The 14,696-nt window shown below is 41.3% G+C and overlaps 2 protein-coding genes across 3 annotated transcripts in view; one reads left to right on the top strand and one right to left on the bottom strand.

The window, feature by feature from the left end:
• Window positions 1–2,677: 2,677 nt before the first annotated feature.
• SDF2 (stromal cell derived factor 2) lies at window positions 2,678–9,748 on the bottom strand. The gene is made up of 3 exons (XM_045836256.1): window positions 9,343–9,748; window positions 5,628–5,824; window positions 2,678–3,359 (listed from the first exon to the last, which is right to left on the bottom strand). Exons 1-3 carry the CDS (start codon window positions 9,491–9,493, stop codon window positions 3,072–3,074), a joined length of 636 nt encoding a protein of 211 aa, XP_045692212.1. The 5' UTR covers window positions 9,494–9,748; the 3' UTR covers window positions 2,678–3,071.
• A 61-nt stretch (window positions 9,749–9,809) lies between these two features.
• Window positions 9,810–14,696, top strand: part of SUPT6H (SPT6 homolog, histone chaperone and transcription elongation factor) — a 30,893-nt gene continuing 26,006 nt past the window's right edge. The window contains exon 1 of one of the 2 annotated variants that reach the window (XM_045836254.1): window positions 9,810–9,962. The gene's annotated coding sequence lies outside the window, so the exon portion shown is untranslated. The remainder of the gene's footprint in view (window positions 9,963–14,696) is intronic. The other variant, XM_045836255.1, reaches the window with a different exon arrangement.

Below are 14,696 nucleotides of genomic sequence, written 5' to 3'. Positions count from 1 at the left end.
TTCCTAGGATAGAGTCTGCTTGCCCACTTAGGGTCTGGACCGAGTATACTGCAGAAGTTATACCTCTGGGTCATACGAAGTAGCTTCCCTATGTTATTCAAGGGCCTTGTCTAAAAATCATTGAGAAAACCAAGAGGTACTGTAAGACATCAAAGGATGCCTTAATTAGTTTTTATCCACTAAGAAGTGAATTTAATTCAGTTTCAATACTGTTCTAGTCAGTTAATATGTATTGACCTGTTGTGTGGGCGGCACCATTCTGAACCCTACTTGGAGTTTTCAGGTCTGCAGAGTGCAATCTGGGCGCGCGGCGGGGGTGGGGGTGAGGATACCATAAAAGTAGTAGAGGATAGTGTTCTTGCCCTTCAGCAACAAATAGTTGATCTGGGAAGCAAACAATTACACATAATGGGAGAAATTCAGGTCTATTTTTTTTTTTTTTTGTCTGTTTCCTTCTCTATGAAATGAAGGAATTGGACAAAGGTCCCTTCCAACTCTATTCTGGTGGTGCTAATACAGTACAAGCTGAAGAAATTCTGAGGATTTCAAAAGAGGTATTTCACATACTTTACTCTCACATCCTAATTTCCATAAACGTCCTTCAGATTTTATTTGGAGACTCGCCTTCATTCCTTCAGATAAAGCACCATTTCAACTTTCACCTGGGTTGTCCAAAGTTGCTTTTCAACCCTCCAACTGGTTTCCTTCCTTCTCTAGCCCTCTCATTACTAATTTCACATCTTCCTCAGGGCTTCCCCACTGCTTCTTTCTTTATAATCCATGCCTATCTCTCAAGCACCATTGTTCTACCATCCTCCTAGTAATCTGCAGCCTGCCAACAGGGTGTTCTGTCTGTGAACCTTCAGGGAAGGCCCAGCAACTCAGGGAACATTCTGGCCAAGCCAAGGAGGGGTACCTTGCAACACAGCTCCCTACTCTCATTCATCTTGTCCAATCTGCTCCCTTTAAGCAGCTGATTTCTGACATTTCCTTTCTTCCCAGACTTACCATCCTACCAACTAACTGAGCCTGAAATGTTGACTTTGTCATTTGTCTACTTCCTGGGAAAACTCTCAAGGGATCAATGCAACTGAAGTAGAATAGGAGGGAGAGTGCATAGCTGGAGTTAAACTAGTTCATGGTCTCAACTTACTGAAACAAATCTTTCTAAAAGAAACCATGTTTTTTAATGTAAGGGGCCATGTCTGGCACAGACCTGGTACAGGTTTCCCAGCTATCTGAAAGTAGAGCGTACCTATGAAACCTTTAATAAGCTGAAATGGCGTAAAGCAAAGAGTATCTCCAGCTTTCTCAAAGTTCACATTATTACCAATTTTTACTAACTGAAGATAACTGAAAAGCATTTTTGCTTTGATGAAAAGTCATTGAACACTTTCTTCTTTTATGAAAGGGAAGTAGTGTACAACAGAAACTTTTGGAAAGTGGGGGAGACCTGTATCCCCAATGTGTTCTACCTTAACTCCCTAAAGCAAACAGGAAAATAAAAACCTAGAAATTTCCAAAAACAAAAGGCCTGTTAATCAGTGAAATTCCAGCAGATGGCAGAAACCCTCGATCACTGCTGCATGCTTGTAGGAGCAAACTTTTCTAGACTTGACCAGCAGAGGACAGGGAGAAAATGAGGTGAGCAGAGGACAAAAGTTTTCTACCTACCTTTTCAGGGAAAGATATTCCTACATTGTCCTCAAAAGAGTAGTTATCTATCAAGAGCTAAACATTATTGTAGTGTAGTGAAAAGAACACATACCAGGCCAGCCTGGTGTGGCTCAGTTGTTTGAGCCTCATTCCATGCACCAAAACATGGATTTCCCAGTATGGGCACATGCCTAGTCTCAGGTCCAGTCCTGGATGGGGTGTGTGCAAAACACAACGGATGAATGTTTCTCTCCCTCTCTACCCCCTACTCTAAAATCAGTGAATGTGTCCCTAGGTGAGGATTAAAAATAAAAAATTTGAAAAAATAAAAAATAAATATGTGCCAGACACAGCTGGATTCCTATCCTCAAACTATTTACTAGCTTTAAGAATTTGGGCAGTTACTCATCTTTTTTGTTTTGCATTGGTAAAACTGTAATATCTACCCTTATCTATGAGGATTAAATGAGTTAAGATCTGCAACATTGTGCCTAGTATTTAGCAAACAGTGAATAAATGTGGGTTCCTCTTTTTACTACTACCCTTTTCTCAACTGCAGTAACAGGTCTAGAGTAAAACATTTTTTGAGGGTCTTTAGTCATAATTTTAGTGAAAAATCGAACAACAGTAAGGTGCTAGACAAGTGAAAGTAGAAAAAGGAAAAATTTGGATGCAAGTAAGGCTCTTAAAAGGGCCCACACCAAAGGTTTGCAGCATTTCAAAAGGATGATAGCAATGACTTTCAGGACTCAAGGGTTAATCAGATCATGGAATAGCACCCCTGGCCCTGGCTGGTGTGGTTCAGTGGATTGAGTGCCAGCCTGCAAACCAAAAGGTCACTGGTTCAATCCCAGTCAGGGCACATGCCTGGGTTGCAGGCCAGGCCCCCAGTTAGGGACCTGCGATAAGCAACCAATCGATGTTTCCATGTTCCTTCCCTCTCTGCCCCCCTCCCTTCCCCTCTCTCTGAAAATAAATGCATAAAAAAAATAGTGCACCTAATAAATGACAACACAGTGACTAACAATGAAATCTTTTTATCATTTTAGAGAAAGAAAGCAGGGAAAAAGTCACACACATTAATAATCCATGATGCCAAGCTTCTGAAGAGTAAAAATTTCCCGGTTAGGAGGGATTTTTTCCCTCAGTTTCTGTTTTATCAATATGAGTAAAATGCACCTGCTCCTTTACCAACAAGTCTTGCACTCAGAAAGAACAGACCCAAGTCTGGGAGAACAACCATTTCAACTGTGAAGGGCTGAAGCTTCCACACACAGTTACTGTTTTCTGCATCCATCTTCATCTCAGTGGTGACATGGCCAATGCCCAGGGACCCTGTGGTGGGGATCCCAAGGTGAGACAGCAGCAGATGTCAATGAACACTGTGTGGTGACAGTGGCTCACAGCCTGCAGACTCACAGCTCTGCATGGTGGGCTTCTACCTTCAACAACTCACTGGGTTTCATGAAGATGCCTTCCATGGCTTTCCAGTAGTTATTCTGGCTTGGCTGAGCCATACCATGCACCTCTTTTTGCCCACTGATGGGTCGACCATATTGTTCTCCTGTGACAGACAGCAGAACCTCAGTGGAAGAATGCTTGAACCGCACCTCACCGTCCCTCACCCAGTAGGGCCCGTTACAGAGCACTGTCCAGTCATCCAGATAATCACCTTCACCTTCCTCACCAAAAGCACTTACTTCCTGGAAGACATAAATGATAGCAACATTAGCATGGCTGGTACATAGGCTCAGAAAGGGGAGGAAGGCAATAAGAAGAAAAACAAGACTACCCAAAAATGAAAAAATGAGAGGCTTTCCAGGGTTGTTTAAAAATAAGCAAATAATTTAAATTGTGGGAAAAAGGTAAGACATAGCAGACACAAAATCAGTTGCCCTAATATATGGTCCAAATATGTATTTTGCAAATAACCCTTTATTTCCCTTGTATTTTCTATTATAGTCTTCAAATACTTTATAGCTCTTTTTATTTGGCTTTAAATATTCCTGCTTCATTCCCTTAACTAGATTTTAAGTGACCTGGTGAGAAACACAAGCTAGAGACAAGCAGACCCTGAATCTCAGCTCTATTCCTTCCTATGTAACCCCTTCGAGCCTTTATTTTCTCTTCTATAAAATGACAACAATTCATCTTAAAGAATAATTATGAGGATTAAATAAAGTAAGAAATGTTAATTGAACAAATTAGAGCAGATCCTATCTTCCACTCCTTTTTTAATCCCATTCCCCTTAGGGCCAAATATTCAGAGTTTCTATCACAATAAAAAAGTTGCTGATTAATTCAGAAATATATATAATTTAAACACAAATAGCTATATAATTTTAAATGATAAAAAGCAGCCATTTGGAAAGTCTAAGACTAAAGGCAAAAGGATCTGCATGTAACCAACAATTCGACTACTACTACCGTATTTGTACACTAGAACTGGGCACACAGGTAAATGCATGGCAGTGGAGACAGGTATCTCACTGTCAGAGTGGGAATTTACAAATAAGCCAAGGAAGGAGGCTAGAATGATCTATGTGGTAATAGAGTTGGAGACATCATTAAGAACTCATGTTTAACTTAATATACATACAAATGGTTACACATATAAACATTTATAGATATGTGTATATATGTTTACATACATGTTTCTTTGCTCTGTTAGTTGAGAAGGCCTAAAAGTAAAACTACTTCAGCCAGGTAATTGGTATCAACAGTAATAAATCATGTAGCTGGCATATATCCTTGATATGATGTGATGAAAATGGCACCTTACCTCTGTGACCTTTCTCCCAAAAACCCTTATAAATCCAGTCAAATCATAAGAAAAAAATCAAACAAATTACAGTGGAGAAGCACCCTATAATATACCTAACCAGCACCCCTCAAAACTGTCAATCAAGGTCATTAAAAACAAGAATAATCTGAGAACTGTCACAACCAAGAGGAACTTAAAGAGACATGACAATTAAATGTGAAACAGTATCCGGGATGGGATTCCAGAACAGAAAAAGGAGAGTAGTAAAAACTAAGAAAACTAAAATAAACTATGGACTTTAGTAGATAACAATGTATCAATATTATCATTTAACTATAGCAAACCTATCATACTAATGTAAAATGTTAATAGGGAAAACTATAAACAGAGTCGGAGTGGGAGGGAAGCAGTCATTAAGGGGTTCTACATCCCGCCAAAACTCAAGGCTTAAAAAATATGGCATAGGACCTGGTCAGGTAGCTCAGTTGGTTAGAGCATTGGCCCAGTATGCCAAGGTTGTGGGTTCGATCCCCCATCCGGGTACATATAGGAAACAACCAATGAATGCATAAATAAATGGAACAATGAATCAATATTTCTCTCTCTCCCCTTTTCTTTCTCTGTCTAAAAAAGCAATAAAAAATTTTCTTAATGGCACAATACCTGTGGTCAGTTGGCATCATTAAAATAATAATAGCCCTGGCTGGTGTAGCTCAGTGGATTAACTGTCGTCTGTGAACCAAAGGGTCGTCAGTTCAATTCCCAGTCAGGGCACATGCCTGGGTTGCAAACCAGGTCCCCAGTATGGGGCATGTGAGAGGCAATCATACATTGATGTTTCTCTCCCTGTCTTTCTCCCTCCCTTCCCCTCTCTCTAAAAATAAATAAATAAAACCTTAAAAAATATTTTTATTGCAAGTTTGGAAAACATTAGGTTTCTTTACTGCAGGATTTATCAAGATAACTTATGATATGCTAACGGATACTTATTCTGTCTCTCTTCCTCATTTCTTGACTTGATCTAGATGTAAAGTCTCCATTTTGACCAGAAACAATTTCTTTCACACATATGTGACAAAGCCAATTCTCTAGGTCTGCAGAGCAGAGAATATCTACACCTAAAAAAGAAAGGACTAACAACCAAGTTGTCAAACAACTCAACTGAGTAAAGCACAAAACAGCAATGACCCACAGGACGTCACTTCACCTGGTTTCTAGAAAGCGGTGAAATGAAGTGGTGACTATGGAGGTTTCGGCCAGTGTTGACATGTGTCAGTCGGATGGGCTGGCCACATCTGATGGGGGTTCCCCTCTCACACACTGTGGAGGTCTTCCCCCGTATCCTCCAGTAGCTATTGCTGTCATCCACAGAGGTCACACCTGTCACTGACTGCTGCCCACTACCTGCAGTCAAAAAAAAAAAAAGAGGTTGAGTTCATCTGGACCCTTGTTTCTTTCCCATAGCCAATAATGTGCCCCATAATAGGCTTGGAGGGGTGGGGAGGAAACTGTATGCTTGTTAATAATTTTTTCTTTTATAATATTAATATTTGTGTAGGTACTAATATACATACTAGTATATACATATTAATATATATTCACAACTAATATATATGAGAAATATATATAGTGTGTATATATATACTAAATGTATTTATATAGTATTAGTTATGAATGATAAACTATATCTAAGAGTGTACCATGTTAGAAAATTCCAAAAATTTGCACCAAAGGATACTAAATAAATGAACATATGTGGGTTTTCTGGAAGCGCAGTCAGTGTTTACCTATATATAGTAGCTGGGATAGCCTATAGTATATCCCAGGTGTCTACTCATATAATTGTAACATGTTTGTAATATTATTTAATGTTTACTATCTATTAAAATAATATTTATCACATTTCACAATTAAAATGCAACCAGTTTTTACTGTCAACTTTAATCCAAACAGCCATACAGCTCCCAAATTCCTATAAGTGATCTATCAATATATTATAAAAGTATTCTCAAGTCATCTAAATTTGATTAACACTGCCTAAAGTGGTAAAATCCTGCAAGTTAAGAGGCACTGGGTTCCTGGTTGGTGTGGCTCAATGGATTGGGCACCGGCTTGCAAACCAGAGGTTCTCCAGTTTGGTTCCCAGAGAGGGCTCATGCCTAGGTTGCTTGTCAGGCCCCCAGCCAGGAGTGCTCAGGAGGCAACCACACATTGATGTTTTTCTCCCTCTCTTTCTCCCTCTAAAATAAATAAATAAAATCTTAAAAAAAAAAAAAAGGAGGCACTGGGTTAAACATGTAGCTTAACAAAAAAGATATGCAAGTAAATCGCTGGCTAGTTAATGTGTACTGAGCATTTACTAGGTGTCAGATACTAACCGAAGCCTTTTGACAGAATATTCATATTTGGTACACACATCTATTACTATTATTATTATCACCTCTATTTTACACTGGAGTGTCAGTAAGGCTGAACAGTATGCCCAAAGTCATACAATTCTAAGCAACAGTGCTCGGGTTTGAATCTCGATGCTCCAATTCTAGAACTCACATTCTTAACCTCTACCACGTGGTCTCCTACAAAGCTTTATCTTCTGTCAAACTCGCCCAGATAGGCCACTCTCTCATATAAACACCAGGGGTATTCTCTTCCCTAGGCCTCATGCACTACACAAATCTTTAAAAGTACCCCATATTTCCCAGATACCTTCTTTAGGTACTCTTGCCTATTCCTCCTACTTTTGCCTTCAGTCCCTTGGCCCTGCCTGACTGCAGCTTTTTAATGACACCCCTTTTACCACTTGACACATGACATCTTATCCCACAGTTATCTGGGTGAGTGTTTGTAACTAAACTACCGGCTTCTCTCTATTGCTTCTTCCACTCATGCGTTTTTATATCTTTAAAAAAAAAAAGCCCCAAACCCACCCCTTCCTCCTTACTTCTGGTTATTACCTTACAGTTCTCGTGGTTGGTCCTTAACTGCCATGTCTCACTAAATCATGATCTATACTTTCTGTCTTCTACTTCTTCACTTTCTATCACACCCCCACTTCCCCTCCCATCCTTAGACCCTGTGATTACCCAGAGTTCTATACCTGGTACTTATCCATTCTTAAATACAGTTATACCTCAGTACTTATCGGCTTCAGAACTCATCAAACCCTGCACTTGTCACATGTTGATGAGAAAAAAAAGTTTCAGCATTTGGCACTTGCTCGGGACTTGTCGCACGTGCTAGAACTTGTGTGAGTCAGGACGCCGCCCCGCAAGAGAAAATGCTTCATCACGCCTCACCATCGGTACTCATCGGTTTCTGCACTCATCACAAGTTCTGGAACAAATTAACAACGAGTACCAAGGTACCACTGTACTTGTTGGGAGTCAGGACAAAACCATGTATAAGCCCTTCAACCACTTTTTCAGGTGACTCAAATTGACACCAGATTGAGGACCACAGTCCATCCTGGGCAATCTCATTTACTCTATCCACGTCTTTAACCACCACATATACAAAGATGTTGAACAGATGCTCCTCAATGTATGACAATGGGTTGTGTCCTGATAAATCCATTGCATGTTGAAAATATAGTAAGTCGAAATGTATTTAATACCTAACCTACCAAACACCAGAGATTAGCCTAGTTTGCTTCTATTGAATGTGTACCGCTTTCACACCACTGTAAAGTTGAAAATTTTTTAAGTTGGGGACCATGTGTACTTAACTCTGTATCTTGGGCTCAGCACAGATTTCTGAGCTCTAGACTGAACCGGGTTCTCAAATCTGGCTACCCATCAGGAGCACTTAAAGAGCTTTTTAAAACTTACAAATTCCTACTGGCAGGACTCTGATTCAGTAGATCCAAAATAAAAAAGTAGATCAATTTAAAAGTAATAAACCAGACACATAGAAGGTGTTTGCTGAATGGCTGCTAGGATTACTAAGACATCCCAACAATGACAACTCAGTTCCTTTCCAAATCTAACCGGTCAGACAGGTTTTGAGAAACATGAACCACAAACTAGCCTCCATCTGAGAGATCTCCTTCCTCTCTTAGCTATTAGCATCAACAGTCATCCAACACAGACCCGTAGCAGTCACTAGTTCACTAATTTTTTTCTTTTTGGCTGTTTGTTTCCTTGTAACTTGCTGACTGATCACCATATCTCCTGTATTGAGAACAGTAATAGGCACACAGTAGGAGCTCATTAGACTGAATGAATCCATAAATAATTGCTGTATTATAAATGAACACACAAAGCATTTTAATTTCACATGATAAAAAACTCTCAAATCGGTTTCCTCTCCAATTCCAGTGAGTGCTTTAAATTCTTTACCAAAAGGGAAGGTTTGATAAAAAGAGGCCAAAGGAAAAGAGTTGAAGAGCAAGTGTTACTATGAAGAGCAAGAGCTAGAACCTCCAGAGGGTCGTAGCCAAAGAGTGGGTTCTTGGAGTTCAAAACTTCAGAGATACAGCACTTACTGTAATTTTTCTACATGTCTGTCTCTCCCACACCGACTAGTGCTAGCCAGGAGTAACTGAAAAAAGGCTTTGAACCTGGGCAAATTTAGATCAAATTCCGTCTCTGTCATTCGCTAGCTGCAAGGCTTTGAGCAAGCGATTCAGAGTCTGTTTCCTCATCCATGAAATGAGGATATCAGTAGTCTCTATCTCGTGTGAATGTTACATATGAGAGTATATATGTAATAGATGTACACTCTGTAGCTCACCAGAATGAAGTTGGTATTATGATTAAGATGCCTTAGGACAACCCAATTCTCCGACTGTCTGTCTCCAGAACTCAAGAACCTTGCCAGGGCTCCCCAAACCTTCCCAGACCACACCCCTCAGATTTTCTGTAGGCCCCGCCCCCCAGCGACTACCAGGCTTTCCCAGCCCACCCACACTCGGGCCACAGTACCTGACCCATAGCGCACGTCGTGTGAGTGCAGTCGCACGTTGTGGCGCGTATTGAGTAACTTCACCACAGAACCGCACGTAACGACAGCCAGATTGGATGCTCCTACAGCACTACAAAAAGTCGCGAACAACAGTAGCGATACCACAGCCATTCTGGATGTCCCGCAGTGCCTCTAACCTCCGAAGAAATCTCCGCCCCCCCCGGAACCGGAAGCTAAGGACGGAATCACAGAGAAGAGGAAATGAAAAAGCCTTAGTTTGGTCTTTATGGTTCCTTTGGCTAGAGCGGTCTGAGGAATTCGCTAAGCCTGGTTGCTTCCGATCCGCTCGTTCTGTTCCCTTGGCTCTGACCCAACAGCTGCCGTCCTGAACTGCTTCTGCCAGTTTTCATGACCTCCCGGATGATGCCCGGAGAGCTGGGTGGGAGAAGAGACCAAGGAATGTCCCGCCCACTCCCAGTGACAGGGAGCCGGAAGTGACGTACCACGTTGACGCAGCAGCGGCGGCGGTGGCGGCGGAGGATCGGTGCGGTGGGAGCTTACTATCCTTTCCCGGTCTGGCTTTGACGACTCCATTTTCCTGCGTGGGGGTTTAGCTTAGCGGAGAAGCGGCGGGCTGCGGGTAGGTAAAGTTCGGACTGGAAAACGTGCTGCTTGAATGGGTCAGGTGGGGCACCAGGCTCCTAAGGCCTGGTCCTGTAAGGGAAGAGGTACTGGGGAGTCGTATGCGGGAAGATCTGGGGTCCCCGGCCTTCCGAGCTCAATGAGGGAGGAGGAGGAGGAAAGCCGGATAGTTGCTCAGAGTCTCTAGGCTTTTCCGAACCCCGTGCCACCCGGAGCCCGTGAATTGGGCGGCCTGTTGTATCAACAGTCTTCCTCGAATCCCGTCCTTCTGTCGTAGCTTCTGAAAACTGGGCCACGCGAAATGATTGAAAATGGGATGGGTCTCTGGCTTCTGAGTCAAGATCAGGTGATTGAACTGTTTGTTCTGGAGATGTAGTATCTGTGGAGCTTTCAGCATCTCGACCATCAGGCCTAAAGGGCTGTACCAAATTCCATCTTTTTCTGTATTATTGAATAGTAAAGTTAGAACTTTTTGTAGACGATTGGCTACTTCCACAAACGCCTACCACAGAAATCAAAATGGGCTATTAAGTCAAAATGTTGTTTTCTTCCAGTTTCTGCCTTTCTTTCCTGGCATTTCCTTGAACCAGCTGGAGCAGTACTTTCCCCTTGGTTGTTGCAAAAATTGATACTTACTCTTTTTTAAGAGGAGACCTAAGCTCTCCGAAAATATGCCCATGGAAATCCACTGTAATATCAGAAATAATTAGGGATTGTTAAGTTACACCATTGCTATAGTAAACATGGAGAGTATAAACAATTCTGAATTTGATTAATTTCTTGGAGGTGTGTGGCTTGGTTCTTTGTTTATCTGAAAATTACCTAAGTATTCATTGCATTGATTACAAAAGTATGATTGCTTCCCCATAGCTCTGAATTTAGAGCCCTTTTCCATAACTTGTGTCTCTTCAGCTGGGACCAGCCAATTCTTATTTAATTGGTTTGTCTGGGTACTACATTAGATTAGCATAGTATTGTTGTTCCCTTAGAAGTTTAAACCTCATCAAGAGATTAATTACATTAAGCCATTGTGCCTTAGGCACATTTTATAGTTCTCCCTCAGTAAACCTTGGCAAATAAGGAAGCCTGCCCAGGGTGGTGGTAACTTATGGCTTTGGGGGCAAATAAATTGGCTCTTGCTCCCAGGTTTTTGGTTTCAATAATGGCATCACAGTCAGAATCCTATGTGTAATCCTTAGATTTTCCCTCTCTGTTATTTCCAATAATATCAATCACTGAATCCTATCTCTCTATAAAAGTCTGTTCCCATCAACATACAAATTGTGTTCTGTCTGGTATTCCTCTTATCTGCCTCCAACCACTACTACTTTTTTAAAAATTTCCCTTCATAGCCAGGTTTCTATCTCTGTCAACTTTCTCAGCTTTTATTAAGTTTTCACCCTATACCAGTCTGATTTCTCTTCTGACCACTTGTTGAAATTCCTCTTATCAAGACCACCAGTGACTTCTGTATTACCAAGTTCCATACATACATCATTCCCATTTTCCTCATTGAGGAAAATATTCAACACAGTTTACTCCTTTCTTGAAACATTCTCTTTTCTTGGCTTCGTGGACACTTCACTCTTGGATATTCTCTGCTTGTCTAACTCTTCTCGGTCTCCTTTGCTAGCCACTTTTGCTCCCTGCATAGTGTCTGACCATTGAATTTTCTTTACAGTTTAACCCTGGGTTTTCTGTATGTTCCTTTAGGTGATCCAGTCCCATGGCTTTAATAACCACCTGAAAGCGTGGCTAAATCTCTAGTCCATTCTTCTCTCCTCTATGTTGAAGAATCATGCACAGAATGTGCCAGTATAATAACTGTGTGCAGATGACTCTTAATGTCCCAAACCTAACATAGCATAAGAAAATTTCGGTTTGCCCATCATTCCAAACCTGGTCTTTTCTGTGTCACTAAGTGATACTCTCATCCACATGGTTACGAAAGCCAGAAATACCTTGGATCCTCCTCTGCTCTCCCCATCCCCAAGTCTTATAGTAAGCCCTGTCATTTCTACCTCCAAAATATGTTTTGTATCTGGCTTCTATCCTTCATCTTCACTGCTACCACCCTGTTCCAAGCCACCATCATCTTTTTATCCCCAGTTCACCTTGCTTCCACTCAGATCCCTTCTGATCTGTTTTCTATATTGCAGGATCAGGTCAGGTCACATCATGTCATTTCCCTGTTTAAAATGCTCCAGTGGCTTCCCATGGCCTTCATAACCCTGCTTAAGGAGACCCCTCTCTCTCTCACATTCTGCTGCCTTCACCGTTCTCTGGCTATACTGGCCTTAGAACATCACATACCATATGCCAATTCTTTTTCTACCAGGAGCCTCTTCCCTTGGCTTTGCATACCACATCCTACCCATTCTTCCTATCTCAACCTGAACTCTCAGAGCTGAGGGTGTTTATTTCCCTCCTACCACTTAAAACAGGTCTGTATAATTTGTCTGTGGTTTTTCTCCTGCACCAGAATACAGGTATCAAAGGGACAGGAACTTTGTCTTCTGTGTGTCTGGCATGTAGTAGGTACTCGTTAAAATGTTTTTGAATAAATAAGTAAGTTCTATCAGTTCTCTGTTTAAAACTCCACAGAGGCTTCCCAGCACCTTTCAGGTAGAGTCCAAAATTTAACATCCTACCAAGATTCTTACAGCTTCACCTCCAACTCATTATGAACCTACCTTTCTCTTCCCAAAGCAGCCGTCACTGTTCCTGCCACACTGCATCGTGGGCCTCATCCTGGAGTGTTCTTCTCTAACACGGCACTCCTCGAACTGCTGAAGGAGCCAGCTCCTCCACTTAGCTAATTCTTCCTCACTCTTAGAGTCTGTGTTTCAAGTCACTTCCTCAAAACCAGGTTAAGGTCCTCTATTATAGGTCCCCACGGTACCTTTGTCATCAATTTGTTAAGGACCTCTACTTGTAGTTCATTTGCTTTTTTTAATGCATTGATTTGAGAGAGAGAGAGAGAGAGACACCAATTTGTTGCTTCACTTATTTATGCATTCATTGATTGACTCATATATGTGCCCTGACCAGGGATTGAACCCACAACCTTGGCATATGGGGATGATGCTCTAACCAACTAAGCTACCTGGCCAGGGCAAAAGATCTCTACTTTGAGGTTAGAAGTCACCAAACTAAGTCTCCTGGACCATTATGGGTTGTCTGTCTGCTTCTGTGCTACAGTGGCAGGTGTGGCCCTCCATAGTTTGCCAACCCTGTGCTACAGCAGGAACTACTGTATATGTTTCCTAGCTGTGTGCAAGGCTCACTAGCTGTCACTCTCTCCTTGTGTTGCAGGGATTCTGAATCTGGTTACATATTTCAGTTGTTTCTGCTCCTCTTTTGCCCTTTCCTTGTTCCCCAAGGAAACTTGGAAAGAAAGGGGATAACTAATATTTTTAAATTACTTATTATGTGAACCATTATTAACAGTAGTGCTTTTTATACCCTGGCATTGAAAAGATTCTAAAATTATTTCTTACAAATATGATGTGCGTGCATGTTAAAATGATTGTGCGTAGAATTAGCCTTTTCTGTATTTTAACATCTTGACTAGGTGGAATTAGGATTTTTTATAACAGAGTTCTGAATCCAAATTTGAAAGTAGGTTGTCTTACGTGGACTCTGAATACTTTTATTTTTTGGCCCTAGCCAGGTACCTCAGTTGGTTAGAGTATCATCCCAGTATGCCAAGGTTGCAGGTTCAATCCCTGGTCAGGGCACATACAAAAATTAACCAGCGAATGCATAAATAAGTGGAACAACAAATTGATGTTTCTCTCTGTCTCTCAAATCACTAAATAAAAAGAGTACTTTTATTTATTAAACTTTTATGTTTTGGGATTCCAAATTGGGTAGTCATTCATGAACTATCCAATTTGGATTAGTCCTTGCTCATAAAGTACAGAGTGTCTTGTAGTTTAAACTCCACACCAAACTTCTGGGACTGTTCCCCAGACCACTGGGCCCTTTCAAACCTGAGCCTTTGCTTAATGTTGCCTTTCTCCAGACTATCTTCTTAACTTCTCTCAACTCAGGCATCACTTTTTCTGAGATATTTCCTGACCTCCCTCTTCAAAGTACTCTCATAATCTTCGTATATGACTATCATGTAACATTTATTATGTTTTGTCATAACTTTATTTATAAGTGTTTTGAGACAGGTTGTGAACTCGGGTAAAAAAGCATATTTTACTCATTTTTATATACCCAAATCCCAGCACAGAACTTGACCCTAAAAAAAAAAAAGTAAAGGTTAATTGAAGCTGCTAGTGGAGGGAATTAACAGACATCTCTTTTTGCTCTGGTCTCCTTTTAATTGCCTCCTACATCATGTTCAAAGGGAGGGACTGCTGAGGCCTCCCCTGTGGCAATCTGATCCCAGCTTCATTCCTCTTCCAGAGAATGTCATGGTAACCGCCAGCCTCTCCCTTTGAGCCCCATCTTGCACTGCAGCTGTGCTTCTGTCTGGAGAAACCTTCTCCCTTCACCACCCCACTCCCCTTGTGGACCTATTTCAACAGCAAATTTAACTCACAGTCATAATATGGGGAATATTCAAGGGCATAAGTATTAAATATTAAATACAAAATCCAAACTATATCAGGCTCATCTCAGCTATCATATAGTAATATTAATCATATACTAATAAGTAGCAGTGTTTTTGTCCTGGAATATTTGCCAGCCTCAGCCTGCAGCGCTGCTGCGGCACCCT

Source organism: Phyllostomus hastatus, unplaced genomic scaffold, assembly GCF_019186645.2.
Source record: "Phyllostomus hastatus isolate PE091 unplaced genomic scaffold, TTU_PhHast_1.1 phas_contig_210, whole genome shotgun sequence".
In the NCBI taxonomy this organism is placed as follows: Eukaryota; Metazoa; Chordata; class Mammalia; order Chiroptera; family Phyllostomidae; genus Phyllostomus; species Phyllostomus hastatus.
This window is presented reverse-complemented; position numbering and strand designations above follow the sequence as displayed.

Bases quoted from the DNA above. Each gene is read 5' to 3' on its own strand.
- SDF2 (XM_045836256.1), bottom strand. From the start codon at position 9,493: ATGGCTGTGGTATCGCTACTGTTGTTCGCGACTTTTTGTAGTGCTGTA. The intron at 5,825-9,342 runs GTACTGTGGCCC...TTTTGACTGCAG, and splicing joins CGACGTGCGCTATGGGTCAG to GTAGTGGGCAGCAGTCAGTG. The intron at 3,360-5,627 runs GTGAAGTGACGT...TATGTCTTCCAG, and splicing joins CACCGCTTTCTAGAAACCAG to GAAGTAAGTGCTTTTGGTGA.